We start from the raw sequence: 18,511 nt of genomic DNA on the forward strand, positions 1-18,511 counted from the left end.
GGAAAGCGCCCATCAGATACCTTTCCACCTTGATTCAGTAAGACAGGAAGATCACAAATGGGTGAATTCATGCTACTGACTTGTCTACCTCTAGCATGTGAATTTCAGCCTAATATTCCTTAAGTCCCCATTGTCTGAAGGAGGAATGGATTCTGACAGCTGGAAATGTGTCCGACAGATACCATGGATCCACCATTATAGGAGCATTACAAATGAGTAAAATTCATACTGCTGACTACATAAAAAAATAGGCCTTGTGAATTTCAACCTGTTATTGACAAAACTCATCACGCATGGATTCTGATATCTAAAAAATATGTCCATCAAATGAGCTCCCCCCCTGGATTCACTGTGACAAGAAGAACATTACTTCTATTCCACGTTTAAGTTAACTTTTTTTCTTTTCTTTTTTTTTTTTTTACACCTGCTCTGATAAATAGTCTGAGAAAATGGAAATTGAGAAGCTTTCAGCTGGACTCCAATCAACAGATGTGAGTGATGCACAGTATATCTCTACTACTTTTGCCCTGGGGCAATCTTGGTTACTCTTTGCTTAATACTGCATACATGGGAACAAAACAAAACAAACTCCATTTTTGTTGCCTTTTTTAATGAATGAAATATATTTCTTATCCACAATTCAACTTTGGTCAACATGTAAAACTTTTACAGACAGTGGCAGAAAAATCTGAATATTCCCAACATGTCAGAGTTGCCTTGTCATTGACATATTAAACAGATTCCATGTTTAAAGAACATTTCCAGATTTGTCATTGACATATTAAACAGATTCCATGTTTAAAGAACATTTCCAGATTAATTATGTTCTCTAGAGCAAGGTCGACTTAAATTTAAGGTTACCTGTCCAGAATCCACTGCTGACCGTGTGGCTGTAGATTCATTAACTGCAAGCAAAGTCAGTGTGCTCAAAATATCGCTTGTTTAATGGTCTTTACACACATTACCCCCATTTTTTTTTTCCACAAAGGAACTCCAATGTATTTTCGCCCTAATGCAAGAAAACACCCAAACAGTGCCCAAACACCTCTTGATCCAATTGTTGTGCTGTACAAAAGGGAAGATGTGGCCTCAGAGACCAAGAATCAAAATGAAAGAAAGACTGTTCATGAAGAGATCAACAGAACCAGAGGGTACAAAGCATGGCAGCCTTGAAATAACTTCAAATCATTTGTAGCAGAAAATAAAAAGGTTTAGATCTTTGTTGTTTGAGCTAAACTTCTAAGTGCTCACTGATGGTATGGTATGCTCTTTCTTTTAAGTGCTTTTTTCCCCATTTATAGTGCTTAACATGAAAAAAAACTGAGATGTGGCAACAGGTGAAGCAAAGCAAGAGACAAACCACCAAAACTCATCTCCGACAAAAACCCATCCTGCCCTCCTGTCTGTCTTCTGCAGCTCTGACTTGAATTATTCTTGACAAACAGGTACAAAGATCGAGGCAACGGGGGGGGAACATCAACCCCAGAAATAAAGAATATTCTTACAAAAAAAATGTCAAAAAAAAAAACAGTGATTAACAAGATGAAGGGAACTGAACGCCACTCTTCAGTCTGCTTTCACCGAACGTCAACGCTGGTTTGTGTAATGACAACATTATCAGGAGAGGAACAAGGAAACTTTAGACTGCCAGCACGCTGCATTTCAAGAGAGCAGAGTGCTGGAGCGTAAACGGAGAGGGAGAACCTGTAGACACCTCTCCTCCCTTCTGCTCTTCCTCCTGTACATTAGTTCTTGATCGCACCTCCATCTCCCTCGCTTACAAAGCGCTTTCGCCCTCTGGTGGAGAAAATAAAGATTGAGACACGTTAGTATAATTTTGTTACCCAGGATGGTATATTTCATTTTTCTAAATCTTGTTCAAACCAACAATGTATTGATCATGCTGTTGTGTTATCTGTGTAGCTAAAATCTTATAGCATGCTCCTTACTGTCATGGCCAAAAACACACAACACAGGAAAATAGCAAACTTTTAAGTGCTGATTACTTGCTGACTGACCTGGAGGGACAAGCATCTCTCAGCTGTTGGGTAATGACAGACTCCTGGTAGCAGAGGTCCACAAAGGTCTCCATGATGGAGTGGGCATGTGGCACATCGAGGTTGATCTCAGGGAGTTCATCGTAGACGCGCTGGAAACCCTACATGAAAAACAATGCACAAAACAGGGATACTGTTATGACTTGGTTGAATGCTCATTGGTTTTCGGTTTCGTTTAGATCTTTTCTCTCATGAAGGAAGATATTTCAAGTTCAGTCAAGCTAAAACAAAAAAAGGGACAGAGACTGACCCTGTTCATCTGGTCCACAGTGATGAGGCCTGTTTTCCAGAAGGACTTCAGCAGCTTTATCATCATATGACTGGCAGTGTCCCCTTTGGACTCCAGCACCATCACTACAGCCTGAAAAACAATGACAACAACGTCATGTATCAGAGAGCGATGATCTGCATCACGTTTCCAATTCAAGGTCAAATACTGGTGGAACTGACGACTGAGATGGATTTTTTCTTTTCAGACATGTGAGAGTTGTACGTTGACCACATGGTGGCAGTGTTTGGACCGACATGGGGGATGTTCACCAGGAGACATGAGTTAGGACAAGGTAAGGGCAAAGAAAGACCCATATCATGACTTTGTTGTTCTCATATTGCACTTTAGCAATAACTACATTAAAGATTTAAGTTTTTAAAACAGTGACAAGATTTTATAATCCAATTGAAAGTATGAAATAATAGTAAAAGCTAACAACATGAAATGATACAAACATTGACAGTTTTGTATAAATTTGTTCCCCATCTAATTTACAGAAAAAAAAACCTATTGTCTAGTTTGTGTCAACTGTGTATGTACACAGAGGACCTGGTAAGTGACCAGTATTACAGCAGGCATGAGTAGATAACATACAAAATGATTTTGGTCTTAAAAAGGCCAGAGTAACTGAAAGTCAGTTTTATTTGCTAAAATTAGGATCATCACAAACAAAACCAGTTCAGCAACACACTGTAGCAAACAACGACAGCAGCAATTACATTTGTACGTAGGATAGACAGCTCCATGTTATGCAATGTGCTTCAACATTTTTAGACTGATTGATTTGGACTGAGCTTTGCTAATAATATATGAAATGCAAATGAGAGAAAGCTGCTGCCAAACAAACACTGTCCTTGGCAGAAAAGAGAAATGAAAGTCTCGCTGAAGAGATTTGTTTTCGGTTTTTCTCATCAGCTGACAAGACTGAAGCACAAGAGAGAAAAACATTCACTTTGATGATTTAATTATCTTATTGTTGTAATTAGGGGGAAAAACATGCAGAAATCTGACATCAAACTCAAGACTTCTCTGCACTTGTATTTATTTACACCAGGTAATGTTAAGCCTGACTGCAGTACCTCATAGACCAGCTCGTGGTGGAAGTGAGGGACTTCCAGGTCCCGCAGACAGTGCTCGGCCTCTGACACGTCTCCTGATATCAGATACTCCTTGAGCAGAAGGTTCATCTAAAAACAAACACAAACAAATGAAACCACAGTTGTTTCTAGCTTTTACCATCATTGCTTCTAGGTTGTGGTTCAAACAATGTGTGCAAAAACTACATGAGGTAAAAGCTGTGTAAGACTTCTGTATCTGTAACATCTGTGAGTGGCGTTGTTGTGTTTGCAAAGACAGATAGATAGTAATAGTAACAGACAGAAATACAGTCTTCTCCTTTCATGCTGCTGCTGGTGGGGGTGTCAAACATGCATTGAGCCACATTTAGAAAACTACATTTAGATGAGTATGTAAGTCAGGAGCCATGTATGCAAGAACAATTTGTACAAAAGCAATGTGCCATACATTCTGTTAATCATATTTCAAGTATTTACGAGGCTTATTCCCCACATTTATTTCAAATGGAAGCTTTCACACCCCTGTGAGGCTTTTCCTTTGAAACATCTGCAGAGTCCATTCACAGCTGCTTTTGAGCCAGAACAGACAGTATAGCTAAAATGTCTGGTTAATAACGTGTGATAACTATTGCATGATAACTGATGGTATAACACTGTATTAAAAGGTCAGTTTCTTGGTCGTGCCTTCCTGGATATTGCAAATTTACAGTGTTTGGGAAATAATGAATAAAAAAAAACTTCAAACATCTGTTTATGTTCACAGGACTGAATACACAGAGTTGAATAACACCTGGAAGAGCCTGTCCCTCAAAGGTATTTTATTCCAAACCGTATGAAGGGATTTTCTCCAGCAATAACCTGACCTCCTTGGGCAACAGAACCTGGCACACACGTCTGATATAACTGGCACTTCAAGTCAGTTAGGAAAAAATAAAATAAATGAAAGCATTTCTTTCAGTTTGGAGCTTGCACTTAAATCTTTTAGTCTCTGATTCATTTTTTTTTTACTAGTCTTGGTTCAGGCACGCTTGCTGAGCTGTATGCACTGTTTTACTTAAACCTATTTATGGAGCAATTAGTCACTCCACTTGGGATTTGAGAGGAGCGTGATTGATGCAACAAGTGCAAAAGCCTCTCAGTTAAACCAACACGTCTGAGTCAACTCCGGGTCTAATTCACTGAGCTGAGGGAATGTGCGGCCATCTGAGCATTAAAAACAGTAACAGGAGTGAAATGTATTATGGACAGTAACGGAGGGGAGGATGAAGAAAGTGAAAAGACTGGAAGAGGCTGCGCAAGGACAATAGGGAGAGGGAGAGGGAGAGAGCGGAGAGTCAAAGAGGCCTTGTGCCTCCTCCGGCCCTGGATGCTCCCCTGAGGCTGCGCACAAGCCGGCAGGAAATCAAAACTGGACAGGAGAGCCTGAGGGTCTGGCGGTTACTGAGGCTCACACAGAGCTGCAGGAGCGAGGACGCCCCGACAGACCACTCTCTCATTCACTTAAAAAGGTTGCATAACTCGATAATTTTTCAAGCAGCTCTCTTGAAAACTCCTACACCATCCACACCCACATTAGCACGACAGGTTCCAGAAAATCCAGATCATGGAACAATAATTGTAAACAAAAGACAAAAAGGCAAAAACACGTGGGACGCAAATGTGTGTGTGTGTGTGTGTGTGTGTGCAGAGTTTATGTGTCAGTTAAAGGTTTGGGTGTGTATCCCCGTCGGTCATCTCCTGCACCCTCGTTTTTTTTGCAATTCCCTACTTCTGTGGAGAGAAAGAGTGCCCTGCTGCTGACACAGCAACATAGCAGAGGGTCAGCCTGTTGCTCTCTACCCAGCATGCAACTCTGCCTTCTGCTTATGTTACATAATGCCAACAAAGAAGTAGCAAAACACTGCGGCCTCAGGTGTTGGGTTGTTTTATTTTGAATATGGAAAAGAGCTAGTGATTTCTTTGATTATTGTTTCTAAAACGTACAGGACTCTTCCTGTTTGGCCGGAGCTTACCTCTTTGACGAGATGTTTGACAGGTCTCAGGCCTCCACCCACACCCCACACGTTGTCTAAACGCACCATCTTCCTCTTCATGGTCAGCAGCACAGCAGCGCGGTCTAAAGCCACTCTGGAAAAGATAGAAAAAAAAGAAAGAGCCGCACCCAAAAGATGACTTTCATATGATCAAAAATGGGCAGTGTATCTACATAATGTTTGATAACTGAAAAAAACAAAACAATAAATGGCTGCGGGGATTTTCCCAATTTAGCACGGAGGTCCAAAAGGACCAAGATAGCACCACAACAAAGATGTTTCATTCACGTAAACGTTATCCATCAGCCACACAGAACCACAGGAGAGGAAGACATCTGTTCCTCTTTAAAGAAAGTGAAAAGTAGCAGCTGTTTTCAACACAAGGCGGAGGAGGAAGGCCAAAATGTGTTTCTGCTGCATCTGTTATCTTTATCTTACTGTAAAAAAAAACAACAGATATTCACTTTAAAGAACCTAAGAGCTTGTAAAAAAAAAAGAAAAAAAGAAAAAAAGAAATCTTACAGCTCTCGTATTTAAGGGAGTAAGCAGCAGGTATTTGCATATACTGACTCACCTGGCGTGATCACAGTCCACTTTGCCCTTGTAACAGTCCAGGAAAGACATGGGGAGGACGTGGTCCGCTATGGCTCTGGCTATGAACTGGCCTAACATCTGGAAGAGACAAACATACAAGTGTCACTACATCACAAGTCCAACGTGTTGTCAGTATGACAACATGCAGATATGGTGCCACTTCACTGATACAGAGGAAAACTCTTCAGAACAACTACGAAGATGACCTCTAGGTTTACTATGATAAAAAAAACATTTTGACCAACATCCGGATTTCATGGGGGAAAAAAAAACTACTTAATGCATGTCGTGTCAGATTTTATCTTAAATACATCTCTCTCTTGCTTTATATGTTTGTTTTATATCTATTATATTTTTTTTTGACTGTGTATGCTACTGTAACAACCAAATGTCCCATGTGTGGGATGAATAAACAGTCTCATGTCTTATGTCTGTGGCTCTGCCCGCACCCCTTCCTCCCCTGTGTATCAGTTTTACCTGTGGAGCCTCCGGTGTGTCCAGTATGAGGTCTGGTAGCTCTTTGAGCATCTTGTCGAAGGCTCGGCCCATGTCGCTCTGCGACAGCATCTTGCCTGACAGGTCAGAGAGCAGGCGGGAGGTCAGCTCTCTGTGGCTGGCTTTGCCCTCCAGTGACAGGGACACGGCCATGGAGGAGAACTCGTACTTATGGGGGCCCAGGTTGAGCCCCTTCAGCAACATCTGATCAGATTAAGAACAAATAAAAATAAGATTGTTGCGGATCATCTTCCCAGTCTGAATTAATAATGTACGTGTAAACTGCTTTCCACCCATACATAATCTACTCTGTAAACCCCACTCATCTATTTAAAATCCTTTACCTGGACCTCTTTTGTGTCTCCATGTTCAAAGTACTCCTGCACAATCGGGTTGACCATTTTCTCCAGTTCCCTCTCGTCCACCTCCGGCACAACTGTCGCGTAAACTGTGTCCCCCTGTCCATGAGAAGACACACAGTCGTCAGTTTGAAGAAGGCATTCACGTACACAAACATTGCAAACTATTTTATTTATATTCCATCCAGAATTTAGCATTCAACAGCATTAACCATTGAAGTTTAGACACCTGAATACTCAATATCACGTAAAAACTGACTACAGTTGAATCATGCCATGATCATTTCTTTTCAGTGAAGCAAACTAATAACTTCAACTTCTCTGTTCTGTTCTGCTTCCACACTCATGCATGAATGCCAGATATGTCAGTCGAAACCAGTCAGACTGACTCTCTGTGGCGAGGTTTTGCTCGACCTGGAGAGCTGATCAAATAATAATCCGACTACATTCCATTTTACTTCACTGACTTCAGTGTCCTGAAAAAACACTTTTCTTTTCTGATCACTCTTTTGTCTTCGCCTCCTCTTATACAATCAGGTTCATCTAACAGGAAACAAGGAAATCTAGGTATAAAGGAGGATTACAGCCAGGAGTTCAACAAGCTGATTCATCTTCCTGTTTGCTGCCCTTGTTACATGAAATGACTGTTAACCATAGAGGAGGATGGGGGGAAAAGCAAAAAACAATCATTTCAGACCAAGTACAGGCACAAGATAAAAAATAAAAAAAACTTTCAGCAACCCAACGACAGCATATTCAATTCAAAATTCCTTCATCAGGTGATAACCTCGGCCCGATTCAAACAGTCTGCACATGTCCCACGTTCTTTGTACCACTCTGTCCTACTTCCCTTTTAACCCACTGACATCTTTCCACTACATTCCCGCAACGTTCAAGGTCGAGTCACGTCGACTTTTCGGAGCCGTTCCCAAACCTTTATCGCCTCCTTTTCTGACAGAAGCTGCTTTCCCACTCTGCGTCCAGTCCGCCGCGGCCTGACCATTAACGGCAGATAGACAAACTTGGCCAACAGCATCACGCACACGGATTTGATAACGGGGTTAAAGATTGAAAAACGCAGTTGATTGTGATGGGACAGAGCCATCTGGATCAAACGAGCATGTGAGTGGGCGTGCTGTAAATAAGCTTCGGCCAAATCGCGGGGACTTTTTGGATATGAAGACAGTGTCGCGTTGATCAACATGTGAACAATGAATGCAGTAGGAAATATCTTCTTTGATCATTTCCCCTCGGAGAAAAGGTTGCATAATTTATCATTTTACTTATAATTGCTCTGTTGTTCATAACAACAAAGCAGTCATTTCTGTAATTTATCAGGCCTTTATCTTGTTTACAGGGCGAAGCTTCTTTTCTATCCAGTGTCTCAGCAGCAGCACACACACACACACACTTATGATCGGCGATCCCCTCTGGAACAAAAGGTTGCCGGCTGCGCCATCATCAGCAGCTCTGACTAACAACTGTGATGAACTAACCTGTGCTGGTGACGCTTATTCATCACTGGGGGAAAAAAAACGACTGTTGGGAGGATGTGCGTAAAGACTGCTGATGCTCCAGTCGCGCCAGCGCTTTGAAGCTAGTGTTTTTTTCACAGCACGTCAGAAAGAGTGTTTTTTCTTTGATGTGGTGTTGAAACGATGAAATCATAACATTCATCTGCAACTGTTCCCTTGTTCCCTTCCTAATTAAGGACGAGTGTTGTTTTTTTTCTTTGTTTTCTTTGTCTCTTCTCACAGTGAAATTAACGTATTGGGTTTCGGACAGTTGGCTGGACATAACAAACAATCTGAAGACATCCACTTCAACTCTAAAATCTCCCATATCATAACAATGCAGGATAATATCTGTAATTAAGTGAGAGTAATACTACATTTTTGCCCCTAATATTGTCATTAATGCTGGTTCCAACCCTCACTTTAATGTTTGTCATGCTGTACATTTTTTTTTCCCACACTGAATTAAGTCTAAATAAATGTGTAGTTAAATGTGCCACCAGAGCCTAAAAGAGACACTACACAGTGCATTTACATGCACAGCTAAATCGAGCTATGTTCATATCTCGAGTTGGGCATCTCACCGGAATTCCTCAACATAGGTGGTGATATGCGTTGTTTTAGCAGGTTAAAATGTTCCACTTTCCGGTCAACCTTTTTGTCAGTCGGATTTGGAGAAATCCAATCCTAAACTTGTATTATGGCCTTAATCTGACTATAACTGGTGAACTGAAGTGCATGTAAACGTTTTTTTTTTTTTTAAACGTACTGAGTGTCTGTCAAATTACCCACCTGGGAAGACTCATCATAGTTAGGGTCCCGTGCATCAGGTTCTTCATCTTCGTAAACCATCCCAGCAGCCCCCCAGACTCCTTTCCCACCTGCTCCGCCTGCAGACAACCAGTGAACAGACAAGCCATAAGAGGAGCACACTTGTGTAAGAGTCATTTCTTTCAATGCTGCACTGTCAACAATCAGCACAAACCACAGATCCTGAGCATTTCTCTCTCTGGCAGCTCAACCTGTGATCTATCTGGTAAATGTTTCTGTTCCTCAAAAAAGAGGAACCGTGTCTGTGAATTCAGAGATTCTCCCCAGAGCTGAACTTTTTCCTCAGCCGTTCTGCCAGCTGTACCTTTTTTTGGCAGGCCTCTGCCCTTGCCCGTCCTGGATTTGCGGTCGTTGGTGTTGACTTTGCCTTTTGGACTGTTTGGGTCGCTTCCTGCCAATTCTCCCGACTCGGAGATGGACTCGCTGGTGGAGTTGCGGGATGAGGACTTGCGCAGGCGGCGCTTGGCTTTGGCTTTGAGGCGCGCCTCGTGCAGCGCTTTCTCCTGGGGCGTCCAGTTGCCGTTCACCTCGGCATCGTTGAGCGCGTCGTCGTCATCGCTGTAGGGACGGGTCGCTTCTGCCAGGTTGTCGTTGTAGGAGAACACCCCTGTGATCAGAGATGAAACGAGTTGATTTACCAACAAGAACAGAGAGGTAACAGCCGCTGCGAATTATTGAAGTCGCTTGAGACCATTGGACAACTGCACTAAAGTGAGGTCAATCATAATAATACTCCAACAAACAGTGTTGTTTAAACAAGAGAGTTGTTTCAAGTTCGTGGCAACAGGATGGAGGGTTTGTTTCCATTTTCTGATCCAGTGCACAAATGAGGTGGAATTATTTTGTCAGTTACGATGTGAGTCATGATTTCAGCTGGAACGGTCGCTTTCCAAAATTTAAAGGATGATGTTGATTTTTTTCTGTTTTCTGTCTGTACCAAACAAACAAGTCGGACTTATGTCTGGAGAAGACGATTTGTACACCAAGCCGTCCCTGCAATGTGAATACTCTATATTGTGATTTTAATTATATTTCATTAATTGTTCTAGTTTTCTGACTTTGAAGAGCGATGGGTGTCATATATCCAACCGTTATGTATTAGTGTTATGCTGAAGTGTCCATCTATTTTGTTTTGGTAGTGTAAATATGTGTAAAAAAAACAAACTCCAAACAAGACTTAAGAAAACTATTGAGCACACAAAACAAGAAATGCTTATGGAACAGTTAGTCAAAATATGCAAATGCTTGTTAACATTAGCAAATTTTCCTGTCCAAATCCTTGTATCTCGATAACATTTTGAAACATTCAAATAAATGTTCTCTCATCTACACTTGTGCGTCGGTTACACATGGCTGCCGTTTTTATAGCTGCTGAAAAATTGATAGTGAAAACTGTAGTAAACAACTTCTTCATCTACAAACAAGAGGCTGTTTAAAGAGCCTAAGGTCTGAGGGATCTGCCAACAATAACAGTTAAACAAATGGTGAAAATGCAGTAGGTTGATTAATGTGGCTTAGCTGCACTTAGAATAATGCATTCTGTTGAACAGACAAAGTTATGTTCAGCATATTATTGCTTAAATCAAAAAAGAATCAGAGTGCTTCATTGGCTTTGTTTGTCTTGGATTTACCTGCGCTGCAAAACATGACAGATTATCTTGTGCATTAGCACCTTTACACTCCAGCGACGACAACAACAGCAGCAGCTCAGGGCGTAAAAACAGTGTGTTCTGGCTGCGCGTGCGACAGACGCCTTCGTATGTCATGGCCGTGTTTTACACATGGAGCCAAAGGTCACGCAAAACACCCTGAACACTGAGGAAGATGGCAGTGAATGTTCACACACATACACACACACTCACACGTTGTTGCAACACTCGCCCTCTCTGTAAGCAGATGTAAGATGTGTCAGTGTGTCAAGTAACTAAACACACAATTAATGACTAACTACCATGTACTACTGTGGGTAGAAAGAGAAACTGAGATCAAATCTCAGGTTGTTTCCTGTAGGTGAAGAGAGACACAACAACACAACAACAACAACAACAAGTGGTGGTGGTGGAGTATTGCTGCAGGCCTGGGAGGGAGGGAGGGAGGGAGGGAGGGAGGGAGGGAGGGAGCAAAGTGGAGCACATGCTGGAGAAATGCTGACACCACTATTTTTTTTATTCCTCTGTCTTCTCGCGATCTGTTGGCGGCAGCCGGAGTGGACCTGACTACATATGGCCTGGTTGGGACCACGACTGGTCACATGACGGGGGGGCTGTAGGAGAGCAGGAGGAGGTGGTGGAGGAATGTCTGAGGCTGTAATGAATACTTAGATCCCTTATGCATGGCAGTTGGAGGAGTTATGGCCCTATAGATTTACAGGAGATGTGGAAAACACACAGAGGGAGGGAGAGGGGGAATACGTCCAAGCCACAGATAAAACTAACAATCTAAAAACGCAGCAGCAGTTTGTGTGCTGCAGAAAACACCAACATGGTTGCGACTGGAGTCTTCTTTATCATGCCTCTACTGGATTACGACCAACTTTTAATAGAACTCTAAAGTTTTTTGTGCAGAGTTCAGTCGGATCAAGAATGAGAGGAAGCACCTTCGAAGCGAAAAACACGACGCACCCCTGAATTAACCTGTTGTAGAAGGAGCAGCAGCAGCAGCACCACACCCTTGGCCTTCACAACTCTGTAAACAGCAGGCCATGTGTCATCTCCTCCTCCTGCTCCTCCTCCTCCTCCCTTCATGTAGGCCACAGGGGCCTGCCAGCACTGTAAATTAGGAACTAGCCAATGGCAGTGAGCCAAAACACACGACCGGCCAACTGGAAAAGAGCAGAAAAATGAGAGGGCAGAGAAAGTCAAGAGCTGTTTGCCAAGACAAGAGTTGCAAAACAAGCGTTAAACAAAATTCAGCCGGGGCTAACTAACTTTTTTAAAAACACAGCAACACGGGCCGTGTGTGTGTGTGTGTGTGTGTTCGCTGCAGAGCCTGATTGTAACAGCTAAAAAAAAAAAAGAGCTCAACAACAGTAGGTCTGTGTGTCACTGTCGCATCAAGCTGCACTCTCTCCTTAACCAGACGCCACCAACACCAATATCAAACCACTCACTGCTGTCATGACGGTTTTGAAAACCACCCCCACAGCACACCAGTTTTTTTTTTGTTGTTTTTTTTAACAGCACACAGGCTGATGAAGACCAGCAGAGGACCTCTGCCCTACATGCTGCGTGGGAGCCTCACACAGCCGGTGAGCCTGAGCTGCAGTAGAGAGCTAGTTGGTTTTTAGGTGTCCATACAGCGGCGGTGTTTATGAATGAGAAGGAGGTCAGTGGAGCAGGGATTGCACACACCTCAGCTCAGGGTAGACCTAGTTTTCCAAAAATATAAATATAACTGTGGGCTAAGCAGAAGTTAGTGTCACTTCGTCGGGATCTGTCGCTCATGACACAATTTTTTTAAAGTCCTGTTCCACTCCAGATATATGTTTTTCTACTTTTAGTGCAGTTTGACTGGAAAGCTGTGTTTGTGCTCGCCTCGAGTCTGAATTTAGTTTGACGCGTTCATGTGAACAGGATTTTCAGATCTCACAACTCCTTTGGAAGCCAATTACTGTATCACCTCACATATACACAACTAACACAAATGTGTGGCGCATGTGGAAATGAATATCCTCCAGTGCAATACATAAATTAAAAAATACTTGCACATGCTAAAGTTGTGGATGTCTTTCAGTGAGAGAGGGGAGAGTAGACGTTTACAAACTATCATTGAAAAGCACAGTATTACCATGCATGTTAAACCAGGTCAGGAGGGAAATCTTTACAGTAAGAACTGAAACCTGTCATTAGGGGGATGATAGAGATACGTTTTGAATTTCCACTTCAACCAAAACCACAAACTGCTCAGATTCAGGGTCAGTCAACCTAACATGCACAGATCCTTGTCGAGCTCGTCTGTTTGCACAAGAACAGACAGGAACTGTACATTTACACAACTTTATGTTGTTCTCAATGCTTGCTTGCGGGACCCCCCCACCCCCAAACACACTTCTCTAATTTTTGTTTCATGCTTTCCCATGAAACTCTCAAATCTCAGCTGAACAATCTGGTTAAATACAGGTCAATGGGGTAAATATCTAGTAAGCCTTGTCTGCTGAGTGCTGACCCAAACACGCAAGACCAAATAAACATCTGCAAAATGATACAGGGGATAAATGAGCCCTGCTCTACAGCATGTGTCCTGGTGGTGATTATCTATCACAGGGAGTCTAGGGTGTGGTTGTCCTAGAGGTTTAACTGTCATTTCATCTAATGAAAGGAGACGCTGGCAAATTTTTTTGCATAGAAACACGCTTCATATACGTTGCCTGAACTTGCATAGGGGCGATTTGTGCTTAAAATAGAACAGTTGTTAAAAAAAACTGTACAAAACAGAATACACTGGCCACAAATGTACGCTCATGAGCTGCAACATATGGAGCAATGTTAAGTTTCTTTTCTTTGTTTATACAGTGAGAGAAAAATAAAGATCTTCATTGAGTGGAAACTTTTGCTGACTCTGCTTCTTGAGTCACCACCGTCTGCAATAGCTGCAGAGCAACAGCACAGATAAAGTTCAAGGGGAGGTGCGTTCAAAAGATTACAGATACTCAGATAAACGGCCAAGAGTCTGATAGCGTGTGTGTTTTCTGTTTTGTTTTTTTCTTCTTCAATACTCAACCAATCATCTCCGCTGGTGCACTGTAAAGCACTCACTCTGCACGGTTGGTTTGTTCGGTTTCACAAACTTGAACGACTTAATGCAAACGGATGGTGTGTGCAAACATGTTTTCATGAATGTATGTATGGGTGGAAAGTTAACAAAAGAAGAGCGTAGTCTAATGTGTACTCAGCAGGCCACAAAGACATCTGGCTTGACATTTATGGCAGCAGGCTTCTTGCATGCGCATTTACCCGAGGAGTTATGTAAATGTTCCCACAGGTGGGGCGCTCGCTGCACGGGTTTTAAATCGAATGATCCTATAGGGCACTTATCACAGCACAGATGGGCTCTGTGTCGCTTCAAAACCCTGCACAGTCCGTACAGATCGTCAGTGGTGAAAAAGCCACTTGAGAAGCCAGCAGGACCATTAACATAAAATGATTCATGTCTTATAGGTCATTTCTCATTTAAAGTTATTCGTCAAGAGACAACACCAAAAAAAAAAAAAAATCTTCCCAGAAAACAGATTAAGGAAGAATTTTAGTTTATTTTTCAGGATTTTGATTCTAATAGCTAAAAAACAAAAGAGGAAAAGCCTCATCCTGACTCTGCTCAAGTGCAACAGCTTTGTACCTCCCTGAAGGTTGTTCTGTTATCCTCATACTGAGCTTTTTGGCCACCAGCCAGACTAGTTAATCTTAAATGACTTAAAATGACTTTAAGATCTGGTAATTAATCTGATTCATAGCAATTACTAGTCTGAAGCCTAAAATAGAAAATACAGAAAGGCTTTTAAAGTACACAATTAATCACAATATGGCCAAATCCAATATCCAAAACGCTGGAGGTTGCATTTTCTTAAATGTAAAGCCCTGGCAAACTGATCATGTTCTCAAAATGCACAGGGGCCTTGGACATGTCTGTTTGGTACAGGACACAACATATTACATATAAACTTGATAATGTCATCTGGGTGAAAATGGAAAGATAAAAAAAAGGACCATTCCCAAAGTAATTGAAATCGCATATCAGAATTGCAGAATGTGCCATATTAGTCACAATATGCATCTTACTGTGCAGTCCTACTTTAACCCCTGGATGACCGGTTACATAGGACAATATATGTTTAAATCAGCCATAATGTGCTCTACGTATATATATATATTTACACACTTCCCATAGGACTGTTGTTGAGTTCAGTGTGCAGGCTGACCCCATAGCATATGGGGGGAATTGTTTTGTCTTTGGTCTTTTTTTTGTTTCTTTCTCGTCTTCCAGCTCAGACAATAGAGTCTTTGACAGCGTCTGTGTGTGACCACCTCATCAACAAGAGGCTGCTCCATCAAGCGTGGCCAACCCTCCTTGAGGAAAAGTAGGCCAGTCAAGTTCATGCAGGAAAGCCCATATGTGCTGCTTTTTACACACAGAGACACACACACACTGAAGGCAACCATAACAAGCATGGAACAAACCATGTGGTGTCTCACATGGTCACAGATTTACCTCGGTGTAACCTCAGGTAAATCAACTGTAGTGTGATTTGTTAACTGATTTTGCTCCAAATCAAGATTAAGTTATTCCACTTTGACACATTACAACCTGCTAACTATATTTCTTATGTAACCTTCCTAATAAACAGCAGCGCAGAGATTATATAAGGTTTTCCTATTGGCTCGTATAGTAGGCTATACGTGTCGACGTCACTGACAGGCTGGGAAGAGGAAAACGGAACCCAGTGCGGCCATGGGCTCAAATATCGTGGTAAAAATAAATAAATTAAAAAAATTGTACAATTGTTGTGACCATTAAATCATAGACACTGAGGGGTGTGTGTGTGTTAGTGACAGAATGGGGTGAATATCGCACATCGTTTTGGTTTTTTTGCGTGAAAAGTAAACAAAGCGCGGATTTGCTCTATAAGCATTCATGCAATCAAAGAAATCTGAATTTCTGGAGGATAAAAGCGTCAAATCTGTTCCGAGTTCCGGTTTAAATAAAGATTTTAATAGGCAGAGTGACAGGGAAAGTGGGGATATGCGTGTATACGAGATAGGCTAACCCATGAAAAAAAAATCAGGAACCAAAACAGCTCTTTCTGTGTCGTGCATTTTGCAAGTGTTTAGCAGCTAGGCCAGTTTGTGTGTATGTGTGTGCACAATGCACACCACAACGACTTGTCAAAGCGGAAGTAAGGCACGGTGGCTTCGTCCAATCAGAGACGCGAAAGGGTTAAATGTGGAAGCAGTTCAACAACAAAAACACCGTGTCAAAGCTGCTAAGATGAAAAGCTGTAATAAATAAATAAATAAATAAATAAATGCAAATGGTCGGTGTTTTAATGCAAATGCGACGTCGAAAGTGCAACGTTGCGTCAGTGTGCAGCGATTGTTGCACCAGTTTGAGCGTCGGTGTGTGTTCAGAGAGAAAGAGAGAGAGAGAGAGAGAGAGTAGCCTATGTGTGTGTGTGGTTTAACAGGAGCACATGGTGAAGCATGGCTGGCGCTGCAGCCCATCCCATGCAGGGACAATGGATCTCGGGGGAGAGAGAGCTCACGCCAGCGGGGCCACGGTGGTCGCTCACCCCGGGGCTTGTGCACCGAAGCGCGGCTACATATAAGCGAGCGACGGCCGCGGTGCATTCACTTACCGTCGGCTTGCGGAGCGCTGGACCACGTATCCACTTCGGTCGCCATGGCGCTCGGTTAAAGATCCTACACGGACGGGTGCGCTCCTCCTTTGCCTTCAACTGCAACAAATCCCCCCTACCAGCCACACGTTAAACAGTCTTTAACAAACGACACGTGAAGGAGGGAATAATAAAAAATAAAATAAAATAAAATAAAAAACTCCAAGTCTTCCTGTGACTGCTTTCTTTTCTCCCTCGTGCAGCACGAAGAGAACAACAACAAAAAAAAACACGATGAAATGAATGATACAAAGAGCAGAAACGTTGACGAGTGAAGCGAAGAGATGCGATAGTTTCAGTGCTCCTCTCAGCGTGCAGGGCCGGGGAGGAGTCGAGTCAACAACACGCTGCGGTGATAGACACGGAGGAGGAAGGCAGGTAAACTAGTCAGAGGACATTTCAGCAAACAGCCACCAAGATAAACAAAGTCTGTTTTTAACTTTGCGAGAGAGAGCCGAGCGAAGTCACGTGGAGAAAGCGCGGATGGGGAGTGGTCAGTGGAGGGGGTGGGTGCTGGTCCTCTCTGACCAATCACAGAGCAGGGAGAGAGAAAAAATGCCTTAATATATGGCTATGTTTTCACTACTCTACTTTATTGTAATGGACACGACATATATTCAGATGTTACTGTTTTATTTTATTATTTTTAATGTTCTAAGTTTTCAAAATTCATTACATCAAAATGCAACAAGTTTGCACGATACATTTAATTTTTTTTCAAGCATGATACTTAGGCTATAATATAGCCTAACATTTGATCATTTTATTTAAAAAAATATATAAATATATTATTTGGTAGGATTAAGAGGTTTGATATACATTGGGGGTGTAGGCGTTTGAGATACAATGACGACAGTGTTTAAAGGACACATAAACATGCTGTACACATAAGTGTTTTTGTCATCTTAATTCACACCACTAGATGTTGCTAAAAAACCGTAAAGCTACATTCGCAGCACACTTGATAATGTACTGCATAAATCAATACAGGCCAACTATCCTTCGACTGTGATGCCTACAGCCTAATGTAATCCATGTTTTAACACTATTTTCTGTTTTTTGTATCTGCACCACTCATCTCTGTGGAGCTGGAACAGTTGCTTCATAGTAACACTGTCAGATTAATCATGACTGGGTTAATTTTGCATTTGGTCCATATGGCAGAAATGGGCTTATGAGCCTCTTGTCCGTTCACTAAATTCAATTTACAACATGCTATTTATTGATTGTGCATTAAAATCAGAGAAGAGATCAGTTCATGGTGTGATTCTTCTCCTCTCTCTGACCTTTGCATTGACGCCTTTTTCCTGACTTTGTTTTATGGGAAATACAGACTGCTGCCTTCTGAGGTAGGGCTCCCAAATGAGGTTCAATGCCAAAAAGGTGCACCTGTTTCCTCTTATGCAACATGCCCATGACTGAAATAAGGAAGGGTTCAATTCTAGATCAGATTTTTTTTCTTTTTACACAGTGTGTGTGTTTACAAAGATGAATTTCCAAATCAGGGGACAAAGCAAAGCCTTTCAGTTATAACTTCAGTTTCCTGTCTGGCACCTCTATCAAGAACACATAGGCCTACCGCTTATGGCAACAGGTCACATATCAACACCTCTCACCCAGCTATAAGAAACTGACTTGAAGTTAAAAGCCAAGCAAGGGACCATAAAACGGTAAATCTTGGACTGACCTATGCTTGTTGGGAAGAGCTCAGACAAAAGACAGGATGTAAGACAGATGCCAAACTCACTAACTTGTTCCAAGACTAGTAAGTAATGTCTTTGTCGGTTAGATTGACTTCAGGTTGTCAACTAATACACTTGTACAGTGGGGCTAGACTTGTGACTTGTATTTATGAGTCTGGTAAAATGAATTACACTGCTCAAATGTATGAGCA

The 18,511-nt window shown here is 42.1% G+C and overlaps 1 protein-coding gene across 1 annotated transcript; it reads right to left on the minus strand.

Annotated features, from left to right (window-relative positions):
* Positions 1 to 592: 592 nt before the first annotated feature.
* On the minus strand, positions 593 to 16,631 carry pdcd4a (programmed cell death 4a). The gene is made up of 11 exons (XM_085780454.1): positions 16,579 to 16,631; positions 9,535 to 9,837; positions 9,192 to 9,289; positions 6,871 to 6,984; positions 6,509 to 6,730; positions 6,012 to 6,109; positions 5,417 to 5,531; positions 3,408 to 3,515; positions 2,308 to 2,418; positions 2,019 to 2,158; positions 593 to 1,797 (listed from the first exon to the last, which is right to left on the minus strand). The coding sequence occupies exons 1-11, from the start codon at positions 16,622 to 16,624 to the stop codon at positions 1,746 to 1,748; spliced, it is 1,407 nt and encodes a 468-aa protein (XP_085636580.1). The 5' UTR covers positions 16,625 to 16,631; the 3' UTR covers positions 593 to 1,745.
* Positions 16,632 to 18,511: the final 1,880 nt, after the last annotated feature.

Source organism: Trachurus japonicus, chromosome 1 (assembly GCF_045865225.1).
Source record: "Trachurus japonicus isolate A0001 chromosome 1, Traja_1.0".
NCBI classification, from domain to species: domain Eukaryota; kingdom Metazoa; phylum Chordata; class Actinopteri; order Carangiformes; family Carangidae; genus Trachurus; species Trachurus japonicus.

What these genes read in the sequence shown, in the direction of transcription:
- pdcd4a (XM_085780454.1), bottom strand. Translation starts at nt 16,624, where the DNA reads ATGGCGACCGAAGTGGATACGTGGTCCAGCGCTCCGCAAGCCGACG. An exon ending in CAGAGGCCTGCCAAAAAAAG is followed by an intron (nt 9,290 to 9,534) that starts GTACAGCTGGCA and finishes GGTTGTCTGCAG; the next exon opens with GCGGAGCAGGTGGGAAAGGA. An exon ending in ACACACCGGAGGCTCCACAG is followed by an intron (nt 6,110 to 6,508) that starts GTAAAACTGATA and finishes TGTCTCTTCCAG; the next exon opens with ATGTTAGGCCAGTTCATAGC.